The 28000-nt window shown below is 50.9% G+C and overlaps 4 protein-coding genes and 3 non-coding genes across 9 annotated transcripts; 2 read left to right on the forward strand and 5 right to left on the reverse strand.

Annotated features, from left to right (window-relative positions):
- Positions 1-307: 307 nt before the first annotated feature.
- On the reverse strand, positions 308-5085 carry eif4a2 (eukaryotic translation initiation factor 4A2). The gene is made up of 11 exons (XM_028975089.1): positions 4617-5085; positions 3845-3902; positions 3084-3216; positions 2768-2907; positions 2239-2407; positions 2046-2155; positions 1700-1843; positions 1479-1616; positions 1310-1399; positions 1139-1218; positions 308-896 (listed from the first exon to the last, which is right to left on the reverse strand). The coding sequence occupies exons 1-11, from the start codon at positions 4643-4645 to the stop codon at positions 752-754; spliced, it is 1236 nt and encodes a 411-aa protein (XP_028830922.1). The 5' UTR covers positions 4646-5085; the 3' UTR covers positions 308-751.
- On the reverse strand, positions 2533-2605 carry LOC114789439 (small nucleolar RNA SNORD2). The gene has a single exon (XR_003749688.1). It is a non-coding gene; the product is annotated as a small nucleolar RNA SNORD2 (small nucleolar RNA).
- LOC114789440 (small nucleolar RNA SNORD2) lies at positions 2976-3049 on the reverse strand. Its single transcript, XR_003749689.1, has one exon. It is a non-coding gene; the product is annotated as a small nucleolar RNA SNORD2 (small nucleolar RNA).
- Positions 3631-3809, reverse strand: LOC114789435 (small nucleolar RNA SNORA81). Its single transcript, XR_003749684.1, has one exon. It is a non-coding gene; the product is annotated as a small nucleolar RNA SNORA81 (small nucleolar RNA).
- Positions 4931-9888, forward strand: dcun1d1 (DCN1, defective in cullin neddylation 1, domain containing 1 (S. cerevisiae)). Its single transcript, XM_028975091.1, has 7 exons — positions 4931-5202; positions 5316-5523; positions 5603-5771; positions 7483-7613; positions 7693-7775; positions 7860-7956; positions 9183-9888. The coding sequence occupies exons 1-7, from the start codon at positions 5200-5202 to the stop codon at positions 9257-9259; spliced, it is 768 nt and encodes a 255-aa protein (XP_028830924.1). The 5' UTR covers positions 4931-5199; the 3' UTR covers positions 9260-9888.
- Positions 9889-10397: 509 nt separating this feature from the next.
- On the forward strand, positions 10398-21955 carry ccdc39 (coiled-coil domain 39 molecular ruler complex subunit). 2 transcript variants are annotated; one of them, XM_028977162.1, is made up of 20 exons: positions 10398-10573; positions 10653-10772; positions 11936-12082; positions 12207-12365; positions 12437-12529; positions 12612-12740; positions 12815-13006; positions 13099-13202; positions 13532-13664; positions 13760-13954; positions 14056-14220; positions 14725-14862; positions 14944-15152; positions 15777-15894; positions 15966-16125; positions 16231-16337; positions 16447-16587; positions 16771-16932; positions 18043-18131; positions 21723-21955. In XM_028977162.1, the coding sequence occupies exons 1-20, from the start codon at positions 10484-10486 to the stop codon at positions 21835-21837; spliced, it is 2766 nt and encodes a 921-aa protein (XP_028832995.1). In that variant the 5' UTR covers positions 10398-10483; the 3' UTR covers positions 21838-21955. The 2 variants fall into 2 exon arrangements, 1 of the variants encoding a protein (XP_028832995.1); XR_003749549.1 differs by having other exon boundaries at positions 10484-10573; positions 18068-18131; positions 21723-21780.
- LOC114788512 (Y+L amino acid transporter 2) lies at positions 21934-27997 on the reverse strand. Of its 2 annotated transcripts, none has more exons than XM_028977164.1 (10): positions 27869-27997; positions 27076-27598; positions 26208-26333; positions 25975-26119; positions 25765-25888; positions 23929-24032; positions 23696-23792; positions 23462-23611; positions 22987-23170; positions 21934-22913 (listed from the first exon to the last, which is right to left on the reverse strand). In XM_028977164.1, the coding sequence occupies exons 2-10, from the start codon at positions 27587-27589 to the stop codon at positions 22840-22842; spliced, it is 1518 nt and encodes a 505-aa protein (XP_028832997.1). In that variant the 5' UTR covers positions 27590-27598; positions 27869-27997; the 3' UTR covers positions 21934-22839. The 2 variants fall into 2 exon arrangements, with proteins under 2 accessions (XP_028832997.1, XP_028832996.1); XM_028977163.1 differs by having other exon boundaries at positions 22664-22913; positions 22987-23132.
- Between the last annotated feature and the right edge of the window lie 3 nt (positions 27998-28000).

Consider the following 28000-nt stretch of genomic DNA (forward strand, 5'->3'; position numbering starts at 1 on the left):
CAGGACCACGCCGATAAAACTTGATTAGAAGAAGTGTTGAGCTACGTTTGTACTTGTCTCTCCAGCAACTCCGTAATGAAGAACGGAGGATTTTCGTGCGTTTCAGGATGTATAAAATAGAAAAGTATGTGAGGCGTAGCACGTAATACGCAAAGTCTAGCTGCTCAATACGATCCTAAAATAATTCATAAAAAGGACACGGTCGCACATCATTAGCCAACGCGAGTGCGGCTGGCATTTTAAACCTCTTCTGAACCTGGGCTCTAGAGAAAATTCCCGAGAACGAAGACACCACGCCCAGACTGGATCAGAATTGGCAGGAAGCGCCAGGCGGACGCGTCCTCTTTTATTTACACATGGGTGACATTCTGCAAACATCACAAGTTTGGTGGCCCACTCCTTGAGGACTTCATGGAAGTACTTAAACACAGATATTCAATTAAAACATAACAAAAAAATATTAAAAAAAAAAAAAAACCTACTGAAAATAAATAAATAAATTAAAAAGTCCGACTTTGTAGACTTGATGCCGCACTTGTACCTTTTAGTCCACAAGTAAACGACCAATCGGTGAAGAACATCTAACACACACAGTGCGAGTGAACCAGGAAAAACGGAGCTGGTGTTCGGCACACTCCCATCGGCCCACGGCGCGTCTCATCCACAGCCGGCATCGAGGACAGGAAATAAGCGCAGCGCAAGCGAACATTTGGCAGCCACTCCCGCGTTAAGGTAATGAGAAGGGCGGGGCTTAAATCAGGTCAGCCACATTCATGGGCATCTCCTCCACCGTCGTGTTGTAGAACGTCTCGATGTCGCGAAGAATGCGTTTGTCCTCCTCGGTCACAAAGTTGATGGCGACGCCTTTCCTACCAAAACGGCCTCCCCGACCGATCCTGGAGGAGAAAGGCACCGGTAATATTTACATTTACAGCGTTTACCAGACGCCCTTATCCAGAGCAACTTACGGTCGGTAGTTACAGGGACAGTGTCCCCCTGGAGACACTCAGGGTTAAGTGTCCTGCTCAGGGACACGATGGTAGTAAGTGGGGTTTGAAGGCGAGTGTGTTACCCACTAGGCTACTACCACAGGTCAATAGCGAGGATGCCACGCCCACAGACACCCATTCCGGCTCACCTGTGAATGTAGTTCTCCCGGTTTGTGGGAAGGTCGTAGTTTATGACGAGGGAAACCTGCTGGACGTCAATGCCGCGTGCCTGCAGGAGGAGGATCGTAGTCATCATCATCATCCTCCTCCTCCTCCATCATCAAGCCGCCTGACGCTCACGAACGCGTCTGAAAACTCACCAGCAGGTCTGTGGTGATGAGGACTCTGCTGGACCCGGAGCGGAACTCCCGCATGATGACGTCTCGCTCCTTCTGGTCCATGTCTCCGTGCTTCAGTAAGAGGGGGAAAGGAGAAGAGGCTGAGCGCGGCTGCGAAGACGGGACGTGGCGGCGAAGGACCGCCACTCACCAGGGCCGACACGGTGAAGTCCCGGCCGTGCATCTTCTCGGTCAGCCAGTCCACTTTCCTCCTCGTGTTGAGAAAGATAACGGCCTGGGTGATGGTCAGGGTCTCGTAGAGGTCACATAACGTGTCCAGCTTCCACTCCTGCGCGAGACAAGACGCCCGGATGAGCGTCCCGAGGACGAAGGACATTCCAAGCGGGCAACGCCTCCAAAGCGGAGCCTGACCTCTCGCTCCACGTTGATGTAGAACTGCTTAATGCCCTCCAGCGTCAGCTCCTCCTTCTTCACCAGGATGCGGATGGGGTCGCGCATGAACTTGGTGGTGACCTCCAGGACGTCGGCCGGCATGGTGGCGGAGAGCAGGACCACCTGGGGGGGGGGACACAGAGGGGGTAAAAATTCCCGCCTCGTCAGGGTTGGTCTGTAGCCACCGGACATTAAGAAAGCGGCCCGGCCGGGCTCCGCCCTCGGCGCAGAGCCGTCTCTCTCCTTCCGTCGGGGACAGGACGAGCTGGGTGACGCGGTTTCAGCACAGTTCTGTACGGCGGAAGGGCGGAATGCCGCCACCTACCTGGATGTTCGTGCTCAGCTTCTGGAAAATTTCGTAAATTTGATCCTTGAAACCTCGACTCAGCATCTCGTCGGCTTCGTCCAAGACAAACATCTTGATGCACTTTGGTGCTACGAGACAACAAGATCCGTTCCAGAACATGGTCCACGTCACGCGGTCCCCGCTCGTCGGAGGTGGTGGTGGTGATACTCACACAGGTAGCGCCTGTTCAGCATGTCGAACACGCGGCCGGGCGTCCCCACCACGATGTGCGGCGCCTCGGCCTGCAGCTTCTGCATCTCGTTCCGGACGTTGGTGCCGCCGATGCAGGCGTGGCAGGACGCGCCCATGTAATCTCCCAGCGCCAGGATCACCTTCTGGATCTGGGGGACGAAAGGGGACCGCGGCGTGACTCCTTCCACCGAGTAAAACGCACCCAAGTTGAAATAAAACACAGAGCAGCAGCCGGAGGTTCCACGGTGACAAGGAAGAACCGGCTGCTGGCCGAGCGTGATCAGCAGAATTCATGTTCTCTCCAAGACAAAGTCAGTCCCGAAAGATGGTAAACCATCACGTCACACTCGGCCTAGTCTAGAACATTCAGCGACAGGAAATGCATGACTGAGCAAAGCAGAGAAGATGAAGGAGGAGGAGGAGGGGAGTAGTACCTTTGAGAACGGGTCCAAATATGCCGCCTTGGTCTAAACACACTTAAGGTTATTGCGACCTCAGGTGCAGCATACCTGCTGGGCAAGCTCTCTAGTGGGAGCCAGGACCAGAGCCTGGGTCTCCTTCTGCTCCATTCCCAGCTGCTGCAGGATGGAAATGGCGAACGTGGCGGTCTTCCCGGTGCCGGACTGCGCCTGGGCGATGACGTCGTAGCCTGCGGAGGAACGGAGCCGACCGGTGAGCGCCGGCGTCCGCGCCGGGGAACCGAGGAGCACGCCGCGAGCGTGATCAGCACAGTTAAACGTTCTCTCCAAGACGTGGTCAGTCCCGAAAGATGGTATACCATCACCTCACCGCCGCGACGCTGCAGCGCCACCCGCAGGAACTCACCTTTAATGCAGGGAATGATCGCCCGCTGCTGGATGGCGGACGGCTTTTCAAAGCCGTACGCGTAGATCCCCCTGAGGAGGGTCTCCTTCAGGTTCATGTCGTCGAAATTGTCCGTAATCTCGTTCCAGTTGCTCTGCAAGAGACGGGGAGGAACAGGTCGACGGTTTCACTTCCAGGGTGCACAGGAGAACGCAGCTTCGGGTCTGCATGTGATAGCCGGAATTCATCGTTCTAAACCTGATCATTTTCAGATTTTCACTCGATTACACGAAGGTCCCCTGACATGAACTTTTTTTGCTTTTATATGAATCTTAGAGGGTCTTAAGAGATAAGGGGAGGTAACCTTTCCCCTGTTGATGTCATAAGGGGACAAATTCCAGGTCCGACCGACTGAGCTGCCGCTCTCTGAACGGTGAAGCAGAATGAACAAGAACAAGGCGCACTTTACGCCCATCGCCACTGCAGGACCAGGGGAACTCGTATTAGTGTCGAATCATCTCACGGTCACATGTTCACGTGAGGGGACCTTCATGTCACGTCAGGGTTGGTCTGTAGCTCTGCGCCTCGGAGCCACGGCCACCGGACATTAAGAAAGCGGTCCGGCCGCGCTCCGTTCGCGGCGCAGAGCCGTCTCTCTCCTTCCGCCGTGGACTCTGCTGGCACGACCGGGTCAGACAGGACAAGCTGGGTGACGCGGTTACAGCACAGTTCTGTACGGCGGAAGGGCTCGTACGCATGACACCCAGACCACGGGACCTCACCTCAATGACACCATCGGGCTCCATCCTGTCCGGGCCGCCATGGTCTCGGTCTCTTGAGCTGTAAACAGACGCAAAACACATGAAACGCCGGAAGTAAAAGGAGCAGAACGGGAGTATAGGGTGGTGGTGGTAGCCTAGCGGGTAACACACTCGCCTATGAACCAGAACACCCAGGTTCTAACCCCACTTACTACCATCGTGTCCCTGAGCAGGACACTTAACCCTGACCGTCCCTGTAACTACTGACTAAGTTGCTCTGAATAAGGGCGTCTGGGAACTACTGTAAATGTAAAAAGTGTTAAATGTAAAGTGGGGGGAGGAGGCCGCCACGTGGCCTGCAGCCGCGAACACGTTGCCAAACAGAACCGTTTCACCGCGTAACGACGCATGTGACGAATAAAAGATGCGAGATCGGGCCCCACCAACGCCGAGTCTGTAAGCTAAGTCCCGAGTCCACGCACCGGGACGATTCCACGCTCGCGTTTTATTCACAGTCCACCGGCCGTGGCGTTAGCCGTTAGCATCCAGCGACGGCCGTCGGAGGCGAGCCCGCTAACCGCGAAACCGACACGCCGCTGCAATAAAAACAATAATGTGCAATAAATCGTCTGATTTTATCGGCGGCGTTTTAACGGGAATTTCGCGGCGGCCACGTGCGGACGGGTCCGGTAAACGGCGCGCAAAAGCCGCATGCGGCGTCTCGTAGCAGGGACTGTCTCTTATTTCATATATATTCTTAAAATCGCTCAGAGCAAGGAAACGTCTTAAATACCTGTTATATTCGGCAGAACCACCTGACATGATCCACCCGCGGCTCCTGCGGCCAAACAGAGAGAGACGGCGTGGCGGCGCGGCGCTTTTATCCGGCCGGGACTACTTCTTTCAACGAGCCCCCTCGGAGCCGCTCGCAGTGCTCGTCGGCCTCATTACTGCACATAATAACTCACATACGAACGAAATAAGTATCAGGCAAAACACGGGCCGACGGGTGCCGTCGTAAAAAACGCACGCAACGTGTTTGCGCCCGGCGCAGAATAATTCTACGCGGACTACATGGTCAGGCGGAGGGATATTGCAGCAGCGTGGGACGTGTCGCGTTGCTACGGGGTCTCCCGGAGCCGGAGATGGCCGAAGCGCGTTTATCCGAAATAAAACAGGCCAGCGTCGCGCCGGAGGGTTTTTATTTAAACCAGATCGGACTGTTCGCGTTAGTTATCGGTGCCACGGTTCGGTTACTCGCGCTGTTGCGATGGTGACGGGGGAGCCGCGCGCCGCGCGCGCCAGCTTGAACTGCGCATGAGCGGAAGCGGCGGCGCGCGGGCCAGAGCGGAAGAGGGCGGCCGAAAGTGACAAACATGGTGGGGACGTTTTTTTTTTTTTTCGTATTTTTCTGCCTCTCCGTCGCGCCTCTGAGCCGCGGTGGCTCCGCGAACCGGGTCTCACCCTGTCCGCTCTGTTCCTCCCGAACCAGAACAAGCTGAAGTCCGGTCAGAAAGACAAAGTCCGCCAGTTCATGGTCTTCACCCAGTCCAGCGAGAGGACGGCGCTGAGCTGCCTGACGCAGAATGACTGGAAGCTGGACGTGGCCACGGACAACTTCTTCCAGAACCCCGACGTGTACGCGCAGGCTGCGCGGCTGGACCGGAAGAAGCTGGAGCATCTCTACAGCAGGTACCGAGGTGAGAAGGTGGGGCTCGTAGCGTCGTTGCTTTCACGCACTGTGCGCGCCCGGCTTCCTGCATGAAACGTCTTCCACAGACCCGCAGGACGACGGCAAGATCGGCGTGGACGGCGTCCAGCAGTTCTGCGACGACCTCGGCCTCGACCCCGCCAGCATCAGCGTGCTGCTCATCGCCTGGAAGTTCCGCGCCGCGACCCAGTGCGAGTTCTCCAGGCAGGAGTTCATGGAGGGGATGGCGGAGCAGGGGTATGTCTTATTACGCCCGTAATCACTTACTGTTGACACCCCAACACACTTGACCCTTCTGCACACAAGGAACAACTCCAGGAGAGAGAGAAAGAAGGTGGCAGTGGTGGCCTAGCGGTTAAGGAAGTGGCCCCGTTGCCAGTTCGAATCCTGATCCACCAAGGTGCCACTGAGCAAAGCACCGTCCCCACACACTGCTCCCCGGGCGCCTGTCATGGTGCCCACTGCTCACTCAGGGCGATGGGTCAGCACCGTGTGCTGTGCTGCTGCATATCACAATCACTTTAAAGAAGGGAAGAAACATTGGGAAGGAGTGATACAGGAACCAGGATGTAGAGTAACTCGGATTAAACCCGGGTGGCTGGGACTGAGTGGTTATGGTAGATGTCCGTGTCCCCCGGTGGACCACCTAGGACAGCCTAGACGTGAGACGAGCATCGTGGTACCTGGGTGTTTTAAAAAGACGCGCCTTTAGTCTGAACTTGAATATTGGGTTCCGAGCATTACTAGGACGAGAAAGAGACAGAGTGAGTAAGAGTCTGGAGTCTTGTGATAAGCGGGTGTAAAACACGGTGAAACGTGTCCTCGGTATTTAACCATCACCCTTGGTGACAGTGGGCACCATGACAGGCGCCCGGGGAGCAGCGTGTGGGAACTTTACTGGGCAGACGCTTTTTATCCAAAGCGACTTACAAGAGGACACCAGCAATTCTCATTCGGTTTCTATAGATTTTGAGCTACAAAACTAAGAGCCCTGATAAGGCCCAACTTGTCAGAAAAAGAACATGCTGGGAATAGTTATGTGCTAGACTTTTTTTTTTTTGTGTGTGTGTTAGATTTGTCTGAAATACTTTTTGAACAAGTGGGTTTTCTGCCGCTTCTTAAAGGTGGTAGTCGTCTCGGCTAGTCGAATGGAGCAGGACTAGTTGTCCCACCAGCTGGGGACAATAAAGGAGAACAGAGTCGATTGGGATCGGAGACCCCGTGAAGAGGGAATTTTCAGTCTCGTTTCGTGTGCAGATCTGTATCTGTGTGCGTGCAGGAGTGTATCTGGCTAGTAGTGTGTTGGTGTAAGAGGGAGAACTTCCATTTACAGCCCTGTAGGCAGCATCAAGGATTTAAACTCGATGCGAGCAGCTACCAGGAGCCGGTGGAGAGAGGTGAGAAGAGGCGGGACGTGGAGGTATTTTGGCTGGTTGAAGATGAGACGGGCTGCCATATTTTGGACCATCTGGAGGTTTTATGGTGACTGCAGAAGCTCCAGCCAGGAGAGAGTTACTATTGTACTATTGTAGGACGGAACTCTGTTAACAAGCCACTCAGGTAACCGGGGGCCAGTCGGTGTTGAGCCGTGTGGGTTAGCATTTTACATTTATGGCATTTAAAAGATGCCCTCATTTAGGGGACCTTACAGTCAGAAGTTACAGGCACAGTCCCCCCCCTGGAGACACTCAGGGTTAAGTGTCTTGCTCAGGGACACGATGGTAGTAAGTGGGGTTTGAACCCGGGTCTTCTGGTTCATAGGCGAGTGTGTTACCCACTAGGCCACTACCAGCCTACCACCCTGTTAATAGACGAGTTTTATAGTCTCTGCGGTGAGGACTGAGAGATGACGCCGGGCTTCCGGTAAGTAGAGTGTTGCGGTGGTCGACCCTGGACATCGTACACGAGTGTCCGTCTTAGGCGTGAATCCCGTCTGTTTCCTGCGCAGATGCGACAGTGTGGAGAAGCTGAAGGCGCAGCTCCCCAAAATGGAGCAGGAGCTGAAGGACCAAGGACGGTTTAAGGAATTTTATCAGTTTACATTTAACTTTGCCAAGAATCCGGAGCAGAAGGGCTTGGGTACGTACCGCCGCGTTACCATGGTGATGTCTGTGATGTTTGTCTGTAATGGGGTCCCGCGCTTCACTGTGTGCTGCAGATTTAGAAATGGCCATCGCGTACTGGAATCTAATACTGGCGGGAAGGTTTAAATTCCTCGACCTGTGGAACAAGTTCTTATTGGTAAGTTGCTGCTCCTGAAACGATGATCACGTTCTTGTCGGTGCCATGCAGACCAAACGTGTGTGTGTGTGTGTGTGTGTGTAGGAGCACCATAAACGATCGATCCCCAAAGACACGTGGAACCTCTTATTAGATTTCAGCGCAATGATCACCGATGACATGTCCAATTACGACGAGGAAGGTGGGTTTTACGTGAACACACAGAAGATAGTAATAACGTCACATACGTAACATTCGAACCATGAACAGGGTTCCCACGGTCAGGGAATTTTGTTAATAGCATATGGTGCAGTAGCCCGAACCCGACGTGTATAGGGGTGGGAGTTTCACGCATTAATTGCGATTGAAAAAATCGCACTTTGCATTTTAACTTCTGCCAGTGCCATTTTCCTAGTAGTCCAATCACATTGTCTCACGCATTTCGACAAGTTCACACGCCACTCGTGGCGTTCCTCGCCGTTTACCACGCGGAAACTCCCACAGAATTCAGTCTGTCAGCAAGGCGCGCACTGGATTATGGGATTGCGTTCTGCAAAATAATTGAAGCACCTTTTATGTTTTTTTTTTCTTCTTTTTTTTAAAGAAGAAAACTGCACTTTCTGTAATTTTTTTGTTATTTAAAGGCAGTAGCATTCTGAAAAAGTAGTACTTAAAGTTCTTAAAATAGCCATATTTATTTTAACTCAATTTTAGAGAAGGATACGATTTTTGTTGCTGTTTGGAATTAGTTGCTGTCGCCAACTAAAACCCTTTAAAATAATTCTGCTTTAGGGCATATTTGTTTGTTCTATTAAATACGTTTAATTGAGATTATTATTAATTACAAAGCCTCTAATTAATTTGATTAAAAAAAAAAAAACGAAAAGATTTTAATTGAGTCCTACCCCAGGGACTTATGTGTCTTGTTCCCAGTGAGGGTTTTTGTTTCGCTCAAAACCTCTCCCGTCCCAAGTGTCGAGATGCGCCCTTACGCCTGTTAACGTATCAGACGTGTCGGGCGAGTGTAAGTTTTTCAAAAACAGTGACAGGAAATGTAGTTTTGAATTCTATAAACCGTTTAAATGGCTTTTTCTGCTCAGCACCCAAACATTGTATTGGACGTTTATACGGAAGTTCATGGAAATCCTGCTTTGTAGTCAGGGAAAGTCATGGGAAAGTCATGGAATTTTAACTCTGGCTTGGAGTGGGAACCCTGAAAAGCTGAAAAGGACTAAACGGATTTATAATCTAGGACACAGAGTAGCCACAATAATGCAAAGTGATCTGGATCATTTATTTTAGTTATAAACCCTCAATTAATCCTGTTAACAGTCTACATACAGGGATCACCAAGAATATTCAACATTCCTAGACCCGACACCTGCCAGTATGTCATAATCTCCCATAATCTCTCCCATTTAACCTCAGGAGCGTGGCCGGTTCTTATCGACGACTTTGTGGAGTTCGCCAGGCCGTACATCGGGACCAAGAGCACCGCTGTTTAAGGATCTCGGACCTTTTCGAGGAACAGGCGAACCGAGTACAGAGAACTGAAGCGAGATCTGAACTGCCTTTCCAACCCTCAGGACAGAGACGCGTACAAAAGCGCGAGGCTTTGTGGAAAGAACATCTCTTCTTCAGTCTTCTGGTGGTTTGGGGCTTCTGGACACGCTGCTCACCTGGGACCATGGCGCCATCACCAGCGCCCCCCATACCAGGGCCCCCGCCCCACCTGGGAATGTTCAAATTTTGTGGCTTATTAAAACCTTGTTTTATTACCCCATACATTTAAGTTGTATAGCAGGAGCACGTTTGTCAGACAGCTGCTGTTTTCTGTTCGATTTATGGTGATTTCGTTGTTCCACTTCTCTTGTTACTTGGAAAAAAAAAAAGAAGCTGTACGGCATCGTTGATGGAACTCTACAGGTCGGTGAGACGTGACCTATCAGCAAGTCGCGTCCTGGCGACTGAAGGTCGCTACGTCTTTCCACGCGATCCGTGATTTGCATGGATCATTTGGTCCAGTACTTTCTTTGTAAAACCGGGCCATGCCCATGACGTATGTGTGAGAAATAGTATATATGTTTGATGAAATTTGTTTCCTCTCATAAAAGTAAAACATGAAGTGACTTTGTGTAGTGGTCTTATAAACGATCATTTCAGGGGCTTCGTCTGCAGCTTTCTGGATGCGGAGGCTCTGATTGTGCGGACTGTCACCTTATTCATTTACATTATTTACCAGACAGCCGTATCCAGAGCGACTTACAGTCAGTAGTTACAGGGACAGTCACTCAGGGTTAAGAGTCTTGCTCGGGAACAAGATGGTAGTAAGTGGGAATTGAACCCGGGTCTTCTGGTTCATAGGCGAGTGTGTTACCCGCTAGCCTACTAACACCCTGAACCATATTCTCTCTGGGCATAAAGGAGCTTTTACCTACATCATGTAAATAATGGAATGCAGTCGTTTTTAATAATTTGTAGTTACTGGTTGCACGCCGACCATTATCGCTCGTTCGTGAGCAGCTGACTCTTCACTCGACACTGATTGGTCGTACGTAAATTTTCGTCGACGCTCATTGGCTGTACGTGGCCCTTGCTTGATTCTTATTGGTTGGCTGCAAGGACGCGTTGCCGCCCCCTGACGCGGTTGCCTAGTGACGCGTGTGGAAACACTGCGGTTAGTACGTTCGCTTCGCAGCGCTTTTCAGTATAATTTCGACGCGCGAAAAATGTCCGTCGCGGGTTTATCCGAGCTGTCCTGGGACGCCGGCTTCGCCATCCCCGTGGCCAACTCGGAAAATAAACTACTGGAAGATGAAGTGAGTTCGTGACAAACATCTTCATTCCATTTTTTTGCACGTTGTTGTTTCATGTTAATATGTGTTAAACGTTGAACAGATCACGAGAAAACAGCGGGAAAAATCCCGAAAGGACAACAGAGTGGCGGGATACTCAGAGCGCGTGCACGCGCTCACCGAGCACCTGAGGAACGTGCGACAGGAGGTGACACACGCACAGGTATACACACACACACCGACACACAACACACACAGGTATACACACACACACCGGTATGCACACAGTTATACACACACACAGGTATACACACACCGACACACACCGACACACAACACAGGTATACACACACACACCGACTCACAACACACACAGGTATACACACACACACCGGTATACACACAGTTATACACACACACAGGTATACACACACCGACACACAACGACACACACACACCGGTATACACACAGTTATACACACACACAGGTATATACCCACACACCGACACACAACACACACAGGTATACACACACACACCGGTATACACACAGTTATACACACACACAGGTATACACACACCGACACACACCGACACACAACACAGGTATACACACACCGACACACACACACAACGACACACACACACCGGTATACACACAGTTATACACACACACAGGTATATACCCACACACACAGGTATATACCCACACACACACCGACACACAACACAGGTATACACACACACCGACACACACACACACACCGGTATACACACAGTTATACACACACCGACACACACACACACACAGGTATACACACACACACCCACACAGGTATACACACAGTTATACACACACACACAGGTATACACACACCGACACACACACACAGGTATACACACACCGACACACACACACACAGGTATACACACACACAGGTATACACACACCGACACACACACACAGGTATACACACACACACAACGACACACACACACCGGTATACACACAGTTATACACACACACAGGTATACACACACCGACACACACACAGACACCGGTATACACACACACTGACACACACAGTTATACACACAACACAGGTATACACACACACACCGACACACACACACACACACACACACACACACACACACCGGTATACACACAGTTATACACACACCAACACACAACACAGGTATACACACGCACACACCGACACACACATACACAGCTATACACACACCGACACACACACACACACCGACACACAGTGCTACTTCAGTAGACATACAATCATCTTCATCAGTGAACAGAACTGACCTGTGTGTGTGTCGGTGTGTGTGTGTGTGTGTGTGTGTGTGTGTGTGTGCGCGCGCACTCAGGTGCTCGACAAAGCCCGGGAGAAGCAGACGGACTCTGAGACGCACTGTACTGCCCTGGACGAGAGGGAGAGGGGGCGGCTTCATCAGGGTGTGGTGCAGATGAAGAAGGAGCTACAGGCCCTGATGGAGAAGAAGACCAGTCAAGAGGTTCTACATTCACCCACACAAGAGATCCCAGATTAGACAAACCGTTTCAGATTAAATTATGGAATATCTGTACCTGTATTCCGACAAATTCCGTTTTTAAATTTGGGTGTTTTGTGATGGTCAGGACCAGACCTTTAAATCCGCACAAAAGCTGGACACGCTGAAATGCCAGATGAAATGGGATCAGCAGACGTTGGACGCCTGGCTGGACGAGTCGGCGCGCAGAGACGAGGACACCATGGCGATCATCAAGTACGCCCAGCAGGAGGAGAGCAGGATTCGGGTGAGCAGCACCTGCAGGATGAAACGCAGCTGCGCAGAGTGCGAAGACATGGAACGTTGTCTCTCCTACAGGATCTGACTCTGGCCGTGGAGAAGAAGAGTCTGCAGTGCAGCCAGAAGAAGAAGGTCCTAGATAACCATCTCACTGAAACCATGGCTGCTCAGGTGATCAGGAGACGTAATGACAATATGGAACGTGCCGGCTTTAACGTTGTTCTGCTCCAGCTGAATGGTCCTCTTGGAACAGGTTGCTTTAGATAAGACGGTGGAGAACATGCGTCAGGCACGCATGGAGAGGCAGGATCTGATCTCGCAGTGGGAGAGTCCCGTCCTGGAGATGAGGAAACGCGATCAGGAGATCGAACAGTGCACACAGGTCTCGTCTCCACACCATGAGACATCAGCAGCAGCGTGGAGGTTCTCGTCACTTCCTCTGGTCTTCTATTGCAGCTGCTTGCCCAGGTGAATCAGGAGAAGAGAGAGAAAACGGACCACATCAACGAGAAGAAGGACTTCCTGGAGAGCGAGGTGCAGAACAACAAGGAGTTTGAGACCAAGATCACGAAGGCGGAGCGGCTGAGCTCCCGCCTCCGGCAGCAGCTCCAGGCGCAGGAGAGGAACCGCGGTCGACTCCAGGACGAGGTGATGCCACCACGCACTGCGCGTCACTTAAAGCCGCTCCGTCACCACTGCGCTGGGCAGCTGGAGGCAACCGGCTGTTTGCTTGTGTTCAGCTGGAGAGCCTGAAGGGCGTGGTGGGCCGCGCAGCTCTTGACGTGGACGCCGCCCGGTCCCAGATGTCCAGCATGAAGAAGGACGCGCAGGACAAGAGCACCAAGTAAGACCCACTTCCATTTTCACTTCTATCCAGCTCAAGCTTGATGAATATATGATTTCTAACATCTCCAGTTCTCCTTGCTGTTTAAGTGTGAGGTGCCATCAGGAAGCATTATTATTCCACTATAAGAATAATTATCTACAGAGGTTCGTCATCTACAACAGCTTCAGTGGTTCTCGGCTGGAGAAGGTCCACTGTCAGACAGAGATCTGACCTGAATGTGGGGTTTTTACATCCGCAGATGAAGCTTCCTTTGAAGGAACCTGACTGATTTGAAGGTTCCCAGGGCTCATGTGTAGAACATCTTATGACGCTCTGTCTCTCCTCAGAGTGGAGGAGGTGCGGGTGCAGAACGCAGCGCTGGAGGGGAAACTCGAGGCCCTGATGCAGACGGGCGTGAGCAAGGAGGAACGTGCCCAGCAGATGGAGCTGCTGCTGATGGACAAGGAGCGGAGGGTCAAAGTGAGACGTCTCCATAGCCGTGGAGTAGAGATTATACGTGTGTGATGGTGTGTTGGTGTCATGCTCTCCTTGCCTCTGACCGGGGTGTTCGTCAGGATCTGGACGTTGCGCTGCAGCGCCAGCGGGAGGCGCTGTTCCGCAAGACCCAGCAGCTGCAAGTTCTGCGCCAGCAAGAGAAGGACATGAGCGGTCAGCTGTCCGCCAGCCGCGTGGTTCTGACCAACCTCACCAGCCGCCTCCGCGCGCTGGACCTCAAAGCCCTGAAGCAGGAGGAGATCATCTACAACCAGGCAGGGACACACACACACACACACACGCACACACGCCCGCCCGCCCCTGCAGTGGTCAGAGACGCGAGCCTGACGCCTGTAACCGCGCTCCGCCCGTCCAGGACTTCCAGATCCAGCTGCTGGAGAGGAAACGGTCCCGCCTGCAGGGCGAGACCAACGCGGGGGAGAAGAAGGTCCTGGAGACCAGGGTGTCCGAGCTGAGCAGCGCGGTGGACGACAAGAGGAGGACGCTGTCATCAAACCACAGTCTGCTCCGGAAGCTGCAGGTCACGCCACCCACCGTCCTCCTGTAGTCCCGTGTGTGTTATTTACAGTAAACAGGACACGGAACGTCACTGCTGAGTGCGGCATCAACAGCGAAGCCGGTTCTACTGCTGTTTTATCATCAGATAGTAAAGGAAAGTAAATTTGTCCTCTGCATTTAACCTGAGTGAGCAGTGGGCAGCCATGACAGGCGCCCGGGGAGCAGTGTGTGGGGACGGTGCTTTGCTCAGTGGCACCTCAGTGACAGCCCGGGATTCGAACCGGCAACCTTCTGATTACGGGGCCGCTTCCTTAACCGCTAGGCCACCACCGCCCGGTGTAAAATCAGATGTAAAATACTCACATTTTGGGTGATAAATCCAGCATTTTGAGGTGAAATGTTCCACATTACTTGTTTGGAGATGATTAGACGTTCTAATAATAAACGTTTGTTCAGGATATATCATGTAAGATGTGAAGGGATGAAGGGATGAAGGATGTTGATCCTCCCCCCCGTTGGTCCTCAGGATGGTGTTCGCCATGTCATGAGGAAGATGGAGAGAACCGGAGCACAGAAGCAGGATCTGACCACCAAGAGCAAGGAGCTGAACCTGTACATTGACGCCTCGCAGAAAGAGCTGAAGACGATGAGGCAGAGGAACCAGGTAGGAACAGGCAGATTCGTTAATAAAGACCCGATGCCGCTCAATTGTATTAAAGGAGTTCGCCTCGTTAATCACTTGTAGGACACCATGGTGGACGGCAGACTCCTGAAGCTTGAAGTTCAGCATCTGAGAGACCTGCTGTACGCCAGAGCCGATGGGGTTTTATCCCTGGAGACGCAGAGGCTGCAGCTACAGACCAAGATGAAGGAGAAGCACGTGGAGGTGCGGCTTCACTGTGACCTGCTGACCAAGCAGAGCAAAATAACCGAGCAGGAGTGCCAGGCTCTCAGGTGAGACAGCGAGGCCTTCAACAGGTCCTCAGGTTCATCAGCAGCTTCATACAGATGACGTTAACACCGAATTCCATTCAACTGGACATTTAGTGTACTGATGGAATAAAAACCCAAGAATAAAATAAATAGACAGAATAGTGAATACTCCAGGACTTCTGAGGGTGGAGAATGAAATGCTAGATGTTAGATGTAGAAGTGAAGATGTCATTGGAAGGAAGATGAATTCCAGATTTTAGTGTATTTGAGAGGGGAGCTTTGATATTAGTGTGTGTGTAGAGTCAAAGGTCATCTGACCTCTCAGCCATGCACCACTGCAATGCTTCACACGTTTGGAAGCCATGACGGTCGGTGGGGATCATGTTTTAGGGGAGGGGCGGGAAGCATGAGAAACGGGAGGTAACCTTTCCCCTTATGATGTCATAAGGGGACAAATTCCAGATCCGACCGTCTGAGCTGCCGCTCTCTGAACGGTGAAGCAGAATGACCAAACGCTCTTTACACCTATTGCCATTTCTGGCCACTGCAGGACCATAGACAGGCTCAGGGAACTCGTATTAATGTTAAACCATCTCAGTGGACCTTCAAGAAATACATCTGATTAACACTGCCTGTTGCCCTCAGAGCTGAAGTTCAGGAGCGCATGGCTAAAGTAGACAAAATGGGGAAGCGATACGAGTCCCTCATCCTGACAGGCCCTGATTTGGAGGAGGAAAGGTCCCAGGCCTACTATGTTATTAAGGTCAGAGGTCAACTGTTTCCAACAGCGATCCTTCATTGATGAGTCTAATGCATCAACGTTCCTCCCGTCAGGCAGCTCAGGAGAAAGAGGAGCTCCAGCAGAATGGAGACGAACTGGAGCGTAAAATGCGGAAGGCTGAGTTGGAGATGCGAGCTCTGGAGAACACGCTGCATGTGGTCAACAGCCGGAACACCTCGTACCGCCAGTCCTTCAGCCAGGTCACCGAGTCGAGTACGTCTCCAACATCTGAACGTGGTCACACCCACAGGGGATCCTGGGTAATGGCCGGAGGTGGAGGTGTGTGCGAGGGATTATAATCTATGTTTGGGTGTGCAGGTGAGGAGTTTCAGCAGATGCTCTGGCTAGAGAAGCAAAAGGAGGTCATGGAGGAGAAGGTGAGGCTCAAGAGGAGACATTTGCGAGATCTGCAGGACGACGTTCAGGTAATGTCACAGGAAAACAAAACTTCTGGCAAATCAAATAACTTTTACTGCCACATGTCATTAGTGCAAGGGGAGTTGTGGGTATATCATGGTCATTTTCTCCACCCAGGGAATGACTTCCACCCTCAGTGTCTTGGAGTTGGATGAGGTGGAGCTGAGGGGCCGGGAGGAGACCATGCAGTCATCCGTCCTCGCCATCAACAAAGAGCTCTTCACCCAGAGAGAGAAGCTGCAGAGGGTGAAAACGCAGGTTCGCCAGGACACCTCAACCCCAGCATGACGTGGGGCTCTCCACCACGGGGCGCTCATTCCAGATAGTTCCACACTCAGGAAAACCATATGTCCCATGTGCTTTTCATCTGCTTTATTTGTATTATTTCGTATACATTCACATAGTTATCCTTTTCAAACTCCCATTTTAATCTCACTGCAGTCCTCCAAAATCACCAAGGAAACCAAACAGGAAATGTTTCAGGAGCGTGACCTCCAGCTGTGGGAGCTGAAGGAAATTCACAGGACCATCAACAGCAAGCTGCTGGAAGCCATGGAGCAGAACCCTGTGCTCACAAACACTCTGCAGGTGTACTTTGCTCAGGTACAGCCATCAGTCTTACGTTTGGTGGAATTTTTTATTTTTTAATCTGATGCGGGGAGCAGATACAGGAAGCCAGCGGAGGGAACGCAGCAGTGGAGCAGTGTGGGAGAATTTGGGAAGGTTGGAATCAAGTTGTGCTGCCGCGTTCTGGATCAGCTGGAGAGCTCGAGTAGTTCTAAGAGGAAGACCAGCCAGGAGTGAGTTACAGAAGATCCAGTTTGGAGATGACCAGAGATTGGACAAGTATCTGAGTAGCCTGTGTTTTATAAAAATGGACAAATCGCGTTGACAGGAGCGGGAGAGATTGGAAATGTGAGATGACTAGGACAGGGAATTGTCCATGGTTACCCCAAGATTGGACAATTTTTCCAGGGAGATTTTGAGACCCTGTTGTGAAGAGAAATCAGCAGGAATGAATAGCAGGTCAAGTTTCAGATGTAGATCTGACATTCTAGGATTTTAGAGAAAATAAAGTAGGAGAGAAACTGATCTAGAATTGGAAATAACTGAGGGACTGAAGGGGAATTTGTTAAAAATTATAATTAATGATGAATGGTCATGGTGGTGAATGACTAGCAGATTTTTTCTTCAAAAAGATGGCAAGGTATATGTATGGAGGAAAAGATGTGTCATTTGAATGGATCTTGGATGCAAGTATTAAATTTACAATCTTCTCTGGTAGACCCCTGACTATAGATGTTCTTGGCGACCTGTCTAGTCTTTGCAACAAGCTTTCATTTTAGTCTTTATTAGTCTTAGTCACATCTAGGGGTGCTGAAGTTAATTGTATAATCGATTCTCCTTGTGTTTTTTGACACACGTTGTTTTCTTTTCCACTTCATTGTGAAGGAAGTGTGTTCAAGGAAATAATGTCTTGTCAACAAAAATGAGACATTATCGCAACATGACCAGCATTTATGTTGTGTCTCCTCATTTCTTTTACATAATAAAGGTTAGAGGACAGACATTTCAGAAAACACTTGACACCGCAGTTGTGACCAACTTGACTTGTGTTCTGAAGGTCATTAAACCACCTGATGAGTTCAAACATCTGCATTGACACGCATGCCTGTACATGTACTGTATGTGTGTTGTGGTTGTAACTCCCAGGCCAACCTGCCTCTGCCAACTCCAGGATCCACTTTAAGTAGCCGACGGACTTCCAAGGCCAGTTCTGCTCGGAGCTCAGTTTCTCCCAGGTAACACATCACCCCACACACCTACAGCCGACTAAACACTCAAACACCGAATGTCCCGCCCACCTACAGCCGACTAAACACCCCGACCCCAAACGTCCCGCCTATACACCCGACTAAACACCCCGACCCCAAACGTCCCGCCTATACACCCGACTAAACACCCCGACCCCAAACGTCCCGCCTATACACCTGACTAAACACCCCGACCCCAAACGTCCCGCCTATACACCCGACTAAACACCCCGACCCCAAACGTCCCGCCTATACACCCGACTAAACACCCCGACCCCAAACGTCCCGCCTATACACCCGACTAAACACCCCGACCCCAAACGTCCCGCCTATACACCCGACTAAACACCCCGACCCCAAACGTTCCGCCTATACACCCGACTAAACACTCTGACCCCAAACGTCCCGCCTATACACCCGACTAAACACTCTGACCCCAAACGTCCCGCCTATACACCCGACTAAACACTCTGACCCCAAACGTCCCACCTATACACCCGACTAAACACTCCAACACCGAGCGTCCGGTCCACCTACAGCCGACTAAACACTCTGACCCCAAATGTCCCGCCTATACACCCGACTAAACACTCCGACCCCAAACGTCCCGCCTATACACCCGACTAAACACTCCGACCCCAAACGTCCCGCCTATACACCCGACTAAACACTCTGACCCCAAATGTCCTGCCCAGACACCCGACTAAACACCCCGACCCCAAACGTCCCGCCTATACACCCGACTAAACACCCCGACCCCAAACGTCCCGCCTATACACCCGACTAAACACTCCGACCCCAAACGTCCCGCCTATACACCCGACTAAACACTCTGACCCCAAACGTTCCGCCTATACACCCGACTAAACACCCCGACCCCAAACGTTCCGCCTATACACCCGACTAAACACTCCGACCCCAAACGTCCCGCCTATACACCCGACTAAACACTCTGACCCCAAATGTCCTGCCCAGACACCCGACTAAACACCCCGACCCCAAACGTCCCGCCTATACACCCGACTAAACACTCCGACCCCAAACGTCCCGCCTATACACCCGACTAAACACCCCGACCCCAAACGTCCCGCCTATACACCCGACTAAACACTCCGACCCCAAACGTCCCGCCTATACACCCGACTAAACACCCCGACCCCAAACGTTCTGCCTATACACTCGACTAAACACCCCGACCCCAAACGTCCCGCCTATACACCCGACTAAACACTCTGACCCCAAACGTCCCACCTATACACCCGACTAAACACTCCAACACCGAATGTCCCGCCTATACACCCGACCAAACAGTCCAACACCGAGCGTCCGGTCCACCTACAGCCGACTAAACACTCTGACCCCAAATGTCCCGCCTATACACCCGACTAAACACTCCGACACCAAACGTCCCGCCCAGACACCCGACTAAACACTCCGACCCCAAACGTCCCGCCTATACACCCGACTAAACACTCCGACACCAAACGTCCCGCCCAGACACCCGACTAAACACCCCGACCCCAAACGTTCCGCCTATACACCCGACTAAACACTCCGACCCCAAACGTCCCGCCTATACACCCGACTAAACACTCTGACCCCAAATGTCCTGCCCAGACACCCGACTAAACACCCCGACCCCAAACGTCCCGCCTATACACCCGACTAAACACTCCGACCCCAAACGTCCCGCCTATACACCCGACTAAACACTCCGACACCAAACGTCCCGCCTATACACCCGACTAAACACCCCGACCCCAAACGTCCCGCCTATACACCCGACTAAACACTCCGACACCAAACGTCCCGCCCACCTACAGCCGAATAAAACATCATGGATTTAACATCACACCACTACAGCCAAACTAACAGGCCAACACCAAACATGTAACCCATATACAGGCAATATCCACCTGTGTGCTCAGTATGATTTTATCACAGTTATAAATGATTAGGGCTGCAACTAACGATTATTTTAATAATCGATTAATCTGTCGATTCTTTTTTTATTAATCGTAGAATCGGATAAAAAACAGAAAAGCATTCATTTCCAATCCTTTATTCAAAAACAGAACCAAAATCATTAGAAAGTGCACAAACATGTTGCTCCTTGAGGTGTTAAAATATTTATAAAATAAAATAAAAATGGACTAACACAAAAAACATACACATGTATGCTTTACATCTGCCAAATATAGACTTTTTTTTTTTTTTTTTAAATAAAGTTCCACCTGAGCTGCCAGAACGATAAATCATTTATAAAAAAAAAAAGAACAATACAAATCAGAAAATTAACAGGATTTTTTTGAATGTCAGAACTTGTTCTCTACACTACACTGCAGTACTCGCACTCGCAGACGCACACACTCACAAACTCTCACACACACACACTATCTCTCTCTCAAGCTCACTTGAAGCTTATTCATTAAATTATTACCATCAATGTAGTAAGTGCAAGGTTCATTTATACACCACATTTAAACACATCTTAAGATGACCAAGTGCTATAAAATAACTTTAAAATTAAATTAAAAAGTACAACACACAAATATATTTATCAATAATAACCTATATGGGACAAAGCACAGAATATCCACTGCAAAAAATGCTTTTCTAAACTTTTCCTGTTTTCAGTCCAAATATCTAAAAAATCTTAAATCAAGATGCATTTACTAGACACATAAAATAGCATAAGAAATTGTCTTGTTTTCTGAAAAAACATCTCAGAATTAAGTGATTGCTTAAAACAAGCAAAATTATGTGCCAATGGGGTAAGAAATAATCTCAAACAGAAGTTTTAAGCATCACTTAATTTTCTCATAATCTTGATTTAAGATTTTTTTAGATATTTGGACTGGAAACGAGACAAAATTACTAGGTAAGAAAAGCTTTTTTTGCAGTGTAGCTATACATGACAACAGAAAAATGAATGGTCCAAAAAAGGCTAGTGAATAAAAACATGTCTTTAGTCTTTTAATGCAAAGTAACTATAGCACCCCTGCTTTACTACTGTTATTAACGCGCTAACGCTAACTTGTCATGCCTGTCAAGCTGGATAACGAGTAAACACCAGCACCAGGGACATTACGTTCCTCACTTCACAGCGGAACTAAAGTAGGATTCTGTAGTGACTTTTACCCTGCTGCTGAACTCCCTTCCTCCTCCTCATGAAACACGCGTTTCAGGTGCAGGATCATTGCCGTGGTGCTCCCGTGCCATGTTGCTTTTGCATATTTTCGTGCAGATTTCTCTGCCTCCGCCATGTATCTGTTCTCTACCTCCGCTCGGTTTTTTATTTTTGCTCCGCGCTGTCTATGAGGCGCCAAACTCTGCTAGTATCTGTGCGCGAGAGAGACCGAGTGTGTTCACTCCGCTCCGCGCTCAAATAACGAATCGATTAGGAAATTCTTTGCCAACTCTTTTAGTAATCGATTTTTATCGATTCAATCGATTCGTTGTTGCAGCCCTATAAATGATACAAGTTGAACATGGAACATCGTTAGTTCTGTGTGTCTGTCTGTCTGTGTGTCAGAGAAAGTGGACAGCTTCCTGAACAGCCAGTTATTCTCTGCCTAGGACCGTGGATCTGGGAATGGGCCTATCTGTGACCTCCCCTCCTCGGGTCATGCACCCCCCCAGCAGCAGCAGCAGCAGCAGAAGCAGCAGAAGCAGCCAGGCCAAAAGCCCTTAGAGGTCACACAGGGGTCACCTCAGCCTCAACTTTACTGTTTTTCTGTTGTTTTCTTTCTGTGTGTGTGTCATTTACTCATGAACACAATACGTAGCATTAAACATTTGCACAGAACAATCAGACCTTTCGTTCAGAGTGTAAATGTAGTGCGTAAACCACTGGAATGAGACTGAAGAAACCAATCACGCTTCACTAGAACCATCTGGGTGCTGTTGGCACAAAGATTTGTTCCTCGAGTCAAAATCTATATTTAAACACGGATTCCAGATGGTTCAGCTGCCCATCAACAAGCGAACATGACCCTGGTTCTAAATTTAGACAGAGAACATGAGTCATCATACAGGAAGTGCAGCAGACAGGTTGCGGTGACCCTTGACCTGTTGTACTGACCCTCATCACGGCCTCAGTGATATGAAAAAAATCTCGCCACTGAAACAGACGGCCTAGGCGGGGACTTTTTACGGTGGACTGGTGTTAAACGTTCCCAGATCCACATGGAAGGTGGGAGGCTGAAGAACCTCCAGGGCGATGGCTGCTGTGAGTAACTGCTGAGCAACTCTGTGTCATCTGTGTCACGGCTCTCAACCGGAGTAAAACCAGGGTGTGGATCTTGATTCGCAGTGGAGGAGAACCTTCGTCACTCAGCTCCTCGTGCCAGGAGATATCAGCCCGGCAGACGTCAGGAGCGGCGGATTCTGTCTGATGATAGTTCAGAACATGGAACTTTAACGTCGGTTGAGTCAGGAACATCTCTGAGCACTTCTGATGGCTCCCTGAGGGTTCTCTTACAGACCAGTGATGGTGTGACGCCAGCAGGAAACATACATTTACCATAAAACCACAAACGTATTTATTTAAAGAGTCCATACAACCAATCAGAAACCCACACATCATTCAAGAGCTTCACACACTCGCACACGTGCAAAGTTCACGATGAGAACTGGAGGAAGAGGAAAATCCTGAGTGGCGCAGAAGATGTCCTGAACCGTCCCTGAGTTCTTGTCACTTGGCTTTGCGCTCCGTCGGCTCCGTCAGGCAGCAGAAACACAGGATCTGAGTGTAGCGCGTGAACAGGGCTGAGACACACAGGGAGACAGGAGAGTAAATGTCTGGAGATGCAGCAGCCGGTCACGTGACCTGAGACGGTACCGTTGAGGCGCCTGACGAAGCCGGGCCGCCGCTCTGCCGGCAGGTAGATGCACAGGTAGTAGACGGGCACGGCGGACAGGGCGATGGCGATGCCGATGAGGGAGTTGAGCGTGTCGCTGTACAGCGGCACAATGACCAGGAACAGACTGCAGACGCAGTAAACGAAGGGGAAGAACAGACTGAGCTGCGGAGGACATACACACACACACACACACACAGAAACGGTTACATTTACAGCTTTTACCAGACGCCCCTTATCCAGAGCGACTTACAGTCAATAGTTACATGGACAGTCCCCCCCGGAGACACTCAGGGTTAAGTGTCCTGCTCAGGGACACGATGGTAGTAAGAGGGGTTTGAACCTGGGTCTTCTGGTTCATAGGTGAGTGTGTTACCCGCTAGGCTACTACCACCCCATACATCTGGTTATACAGCTGGTTACACAGCTCGACAGGGTTGCACAACGTCTTCTCACCTTGACGGGTCGGTGTCGGTCCGGCTGGGTCAGGCGCAGGTAAATAAGTCCCACCACAGACAGACCCACGAAGAACCAGTAGCTGAAGCTGAAGTAGCTGATGAGCTGAAACACGTCCTCCACACACAGGAAGATCAGTCCCATGAGCCCCTGCGGGCGCCCAGAGCGCGACACGGGTTAGAGGGCGCACGGTGCGCCGAAACTGACCCGAGGTCAGCGGGGAGCGGCACTCACGTTGAACAGCAGCGCGGGGACCGGCGTGTAGCGCTGGGCGTGGATCAGGCTCAAACCGTCCGGCAGGTGGCCCTCTCTTGCCCCCACGAAGAACAACCTGGCACAACAAGAGGCGTTACGGCGGTGGCCACGCCCCTCTGTACTGTTACCACAGTCCTAAATGATATTTTATGAGAAGTGTACTTCTGAAAAGTAAAACAGCATCTCATTCCACCGTTCGGAGGCGGAGATACCTGGACGCAGCAATGATGGAGGCATTGAGACCCCCGTAACACGACATCGCCACGGAGATGGGGATAATCCAGCTAAATGGACCCAGGACCTCATTCCCAAACGTCTGTAGACGCAGAAAACACACACACAGTAAGATGAGGCCATTCAGCCCAACTGTCTGGAGTCGATCTAATAATTTAATCTCCACACTGCAGCCCAGCACACGGTGACACGGTGAAACGTGTCCTCTGTGTTTAACCATCACCCTTGGTGAGCAGTGGGTACCATGACAGGCGCCCGGGGAGCAGCGTGTGGGGACGGGACCTTCATCAAGGGGACCCCAGGTTTGGGATTCGAACCCGCAACCTACGGGGCCACTTCCTTAACCGCTAGGGCACCACTGTCTTACTGTTCTTGCTGTGAGCAGCTAATGTGTTTACTGTACGGTCATCTTCACCCATCTGCATGTCAATTTGTTGCTTCTGTGTTTTTAGATCTTTTTGTCGGTTGTTTCTGTGCCGTATTGAAGTATAATTACAAGCATTTTATAAGTCGGCCCTTTTTTCCCCTAAGACCTCTGCAATTCACCCTGACATGCTGTCAATCAACTTCGGGGCCAAATCCTGACTGATGGTGACCTGTTCCTGCATAATCAGTGCTTGGAGTTTGTCAGAACTTGTGGGTTTTTGTTTGTCCACCCACCACTTGTTCTCAGTTGGATGAAGGTCCAGGGAGTTTCCTGAACGTGGACCCAAAATTTCAAGGTTTTGTTCCCCGAGACACTTAGTTCTCAATCTGGCTTTATGGTGCTCCATCTTGCTGGAAAAGGCGTCGCTCTTCACCAAACTGGTCTTGGATGGTTGGGAGAAGTTGCTGTCTGAGGATGTTTTTGTTCTTTATACATGGCCGTGTTTTTAGGCCCAGTTTCCCCCAGTCCTCAGCAGTCCAATCCCTGTACCTTCTGCAGAATGTCAGTCTGTCCTTGATGTTTTTGTTGGAGAGAAGTGGCTTCTTGTCACCAGGCCATCCTCCAGAAGTCTTCTCCTCACTGTGTGTGCAGATGCCCTCACACCTGCCTGCTGCCATTCCTGAGCAAGCTCTGCACTGGTGGCACCTCGATCCCGCATCTGAATCATCTTCTTCACCCTGAAGCCTTGTTCACAACACTTGAACCTCTTTCCTTGAATGTTTTTGACGATCTGATAAATGGTTGATTTAGGTGGATAAATGACAGAAGATCAATGATTTCAAGCATCACCCTCCTTTTAAAGCATCCAGTCTGCTATTCAAACTCAGTCAGCATGACAGAATGATCTCACTCGTGTTAATGAGAGAAGCACTCAAATGATCTCAGCAGGTCCTTTGTGGCTGGAATGCAGTGGACGTGGGTTTTTTTGGGGATTAAGTTTGCAATTCGCCTGATCACGCTTCATAACATTCTGGAGCACTTGTGCTGTTCTCCAAACCTTTGGCCATGACCTTACATTGGTCGCTATAGAGCATGACCCGTTTTGGCGAATCCGTGTGGTTCACACAACAAAGGCGTGTTATGTCCATTTCGCATTTTAAACCAATCAGAGATCATGAGGGGCGGGCCCACCTCTGATTGCAGCTTGTGCATCACCAAACATACAGGAATATCTGGACCGTGGCCCGTCAGACGTATGTTAATTATTGCATTTCATTAGTACGACCAGGTACAGATCTCTGTTTTCATGCTTGGCGTGTTTATGTGAAAAAGGGAATCTGTAAAACTGCGATATTAAATGCAATGACCGTCGCACATTTGGTGCACCCAACCAGTGCAAGAAGTTCATCTAGAGCCCTGTAACGTGTAACATTAATTTAGTCCTCACCACAGCCACAGCATCGCTGGCCAGCAGTGACGGCATGTCCAGCACCGCGTAGTACGCCACGTTGGTCAGCAGGTAAATAACGGTCACGATGGGCATGGATACGGCGATTGCGAGAGGGAGGTTCCTAAGGCGAAAGGGGGTGGAGTCAAGTCATGCAGTTTTGATGATAACTTGCTTGACCCGAGGCACCGGGGGTGTGGGTGAGAATACCTCTCTGGATTCTTTATCTCCTCTGTCACAAAGTTCAGGGTGTCCCAGCCAGAGTAGGAGAACAGGGCGGAGTAGAGAGCCATGGAGATGCTGCTGGCGTCCAGGGCGGAGCCTTCAAATGGCGTCTCCAAGTTCTGCGTCTTACCTACAGTGGGACAATCTGGCTCAGCAAACGCTCTGCTTCACCCCCGTCCTCTGTGAGGTTCTTCTTACACCCACAGCCTGGACATTACCTGTGGCGATCTTCAGGAGCCCCATGATGATGACCAGCAGGAGGGAGGCGATCTTGGTGTAGGTGAACAGGTCCTGGATCAGCGTCCCCCACTTCACATAGGCGCAGTTGATGAAGATCAGCACACCTGAGAACGTCCCACAGAGACCCCACCCCCTCACTCAAAATGAAACTGCAGGCCACATCCTGTCTGAGAACAAGCCAGAAAAAGGAACTGTGTGTGTGTGTGTGTGTGTGTTAGCTGCCCAATGTAACCATGGTGACCGCGGACGGCCGTTACAGACCCGGAGCAGCCTGCTCTGGACCAATCGGCTATCAGGAAGCGTCCCGCCTCGGGGGAACTGCTTTGCAGAACACCCCTGGCAGGATAACCATGATAGGGCGTGGTCAAACTCTAGCCCGCCCATTAAAACCCCACCCAGAAATTTCTCCGGTCCGGAATGGAAACCAAATTGAAACTTTTTGAGAGGGCGTGGTCTGCCTGCTGTCATATGAGACGTAATGCAGAGACAAATTTAACTAATTTCATACCACAACATTAGTCTCACAGGGTGGTTTTAGCCTAGCAGGTAACACACTCGCCTATGAACCAGAAGACCCAGGTTCAAACGCCACTTACTCCCATCATGTCCCTGAGCAAGACACTTAACCCTGAGCGTCTCCAGGGGGGACTGTCCCTGTAACTACTGACTGTAAGTCGCTCTGGATAAGGACGTCTGGTAAATGCTGTAAATGTAATGTAGTCTCCACTTCTGCTGCAGTGGTCAAACGATGTTTTTTCTCAGGGGTCTTAACCGCACACACACCCAGATCACCGATATCACCAATACCAGATCACCAATACCGATGTAAAGCGTGGAACCACTCACACAGGCAGGCGGCAGCGATGAGCCGGACGGCGTCGTACGGCGGCTGGCAGGTGGGGTAGAGCGACTCCACCAGGTAGTTGGCGAAGGTCAGCGAGATGATGGCCTGACTCGCCGGCTCCACCAGCAGGATGGACGTCCACAGGCGGATGAAGGCCAGGAAGCCGCCGAAGGCCTCGAGGATGTAGGCGTAGCTGGCGCCCGATTTGGTGACGGTGGTGCCCAGCTCAGCGTAGCACAGCGCCCCGAACACAGAGAACACGCCCCCCAGAGCCCAGATGACCAGTGACAGGCCGTAGGAGGCGCTGTACATCAGGACGCCTTTAGGCGACACGAAGATTCCAGAGCCAATCATGTTGCCCACAATCAGACAAATTCCGTTGCCCAGGGAGATTTCCCGCCTCATGCACATTCGCTCGTCCTGCTGGACCCCGTCCGCCGGCTTCTCGTCCTGCTCCGGAGAGTCCGGCGAGCCGGGGCAGAAGGCCTGGGTCAGGGAGCGCAGCTTCGGCTTCATACCGAAGACCTGTGGAAGGGAGGAGTCGGCGCGTCTCATCATGGTTCCTCACGTCAGCTCCACTAAAGCTGGTTCCGTTACGGAGAAACCGAACAGTCCCGACAGAATAACACACGGCCGCGACCGGAACCGACACCGGCAGCCCTCAAACCCGCAGCACAGCAGGTCCTTCACGCGAGGACGTCTGGACCAATCCGATCAGTTCTACAGGACCTCCTCCGTAATTAGGATATATAACGGTGACCAGGGAGAAGATCGGGGTCGGAGTGCGCGACATACCTGCAGTTGCCGGGCGTGGTAAAAGCGTGGTGGACACTCCTGTCGTGGACACCGCTCTGCTGTTTTTCCCGGCCAGTCGGTCTCTCGTGTTCCTCCGGGCTATTTTTGGAGCAGCCGCTCGGAACGCAGGAC

The sequence above is a fragment of the Denticeps clupeoides genome, chromosome 4, assembly GCF_900700375.1.
Source record: "Denticeps clupeoides chromosome 4, fDenClu1.1, whole genome shotgun sequence".
In the NCBI taxonomy this organism is placed as follows: domain Eukaryota; kingdom Metazoa; phylum Chordata; class Actinopteri; order Clupeiformes; family Denticipitidae; genus Denticeps; species Denticeps clupeoides.

Excerpts from the sequence above, each read along its gene's own strand:
- eif4a2 (XM_028975089.1), bottom strand. The coding sequence starts at position 4,645 with ATGTCAGGTGGTTCTGCCGAATATAACAG. Across the intron at positions 1,844-2,045 it reads AGCTGAGCACGAACATCCAG|GTGGTCCTGCTCTCCGCCAC; the intron begins GTAGGTGGCGGC and ends CCCCCCCCCCAG. Across the intron at positions 1,219-1,309 it reads TCATCACCACAGACCTGCTG|GCACGCGGCATTGACGTCCA; the intron begins GTGAGTTTTCAG and ends CTCCTCCTGCAG.
- dcun1d1 (XM_028975091.1), top strand. Across the intron at positions 5,524-5,602 it reads TCTCTACAGCAGGTACCGAG|ACCCGCAGGACGACGGCAAG; the intron begins GTGAGAAGGTGG and ends CGTCTTCCACAG. Across the intron at positions 7,957-9,182 it reads GTCCAATTACGACGAGGAAG|GAGCGTGGCCGGTTCTTATC; the intron begins GTGGGTTTTACG and ends ATTTAACCTCAG.
- ccdc39 (XM_028977162.1), top strand. The coding sequence starts at position 10,484 with ATGTCCGTCGCGGGTTTATCCGAGCTGTCCTGGGACGCCGGCTTCGCC. Across the intron at positions 14,221-14,724 it reads GTCTGCTCCGGAAGCTGCAG|GATGGTGTTCGCCATGTCAT; the intron begins GTCACGCCACCC and ends GTTGGTCCTCAG. Across the intron at positions 16,588-16,770 it reads TGCAGAGGGTGAAAACGCAG|TCCTCCAAAATCACCAAGGA; the intron begins GTTCGCCAGGAC and ends ATCTCACTGCAG.
- LOC114788512 (XM_028977163.1), bottom strand. The coding sequence starts at position 27,589 with ATGAAGCCGAAGCTGCGCTCCCTGACCCAGGCCTTCTGCCCCGGCTCG. Across the intron at positions 23,612-23,695 it reads TCCCCGCGCTGCTGTTCAAC|GGGCTCATGGGACTGATCTT; the intron begins GTGAGTGCCGCT and ends GGGCGCCCGCAG. Across the intron at positions 23,133-23,461 it reads ACCGACACCGACCCGTCAAG|TCTGTTCCTGGTCATTGTGC; the intron begins GTGAGAAGACGT and ends CTGCGTCTGCAG.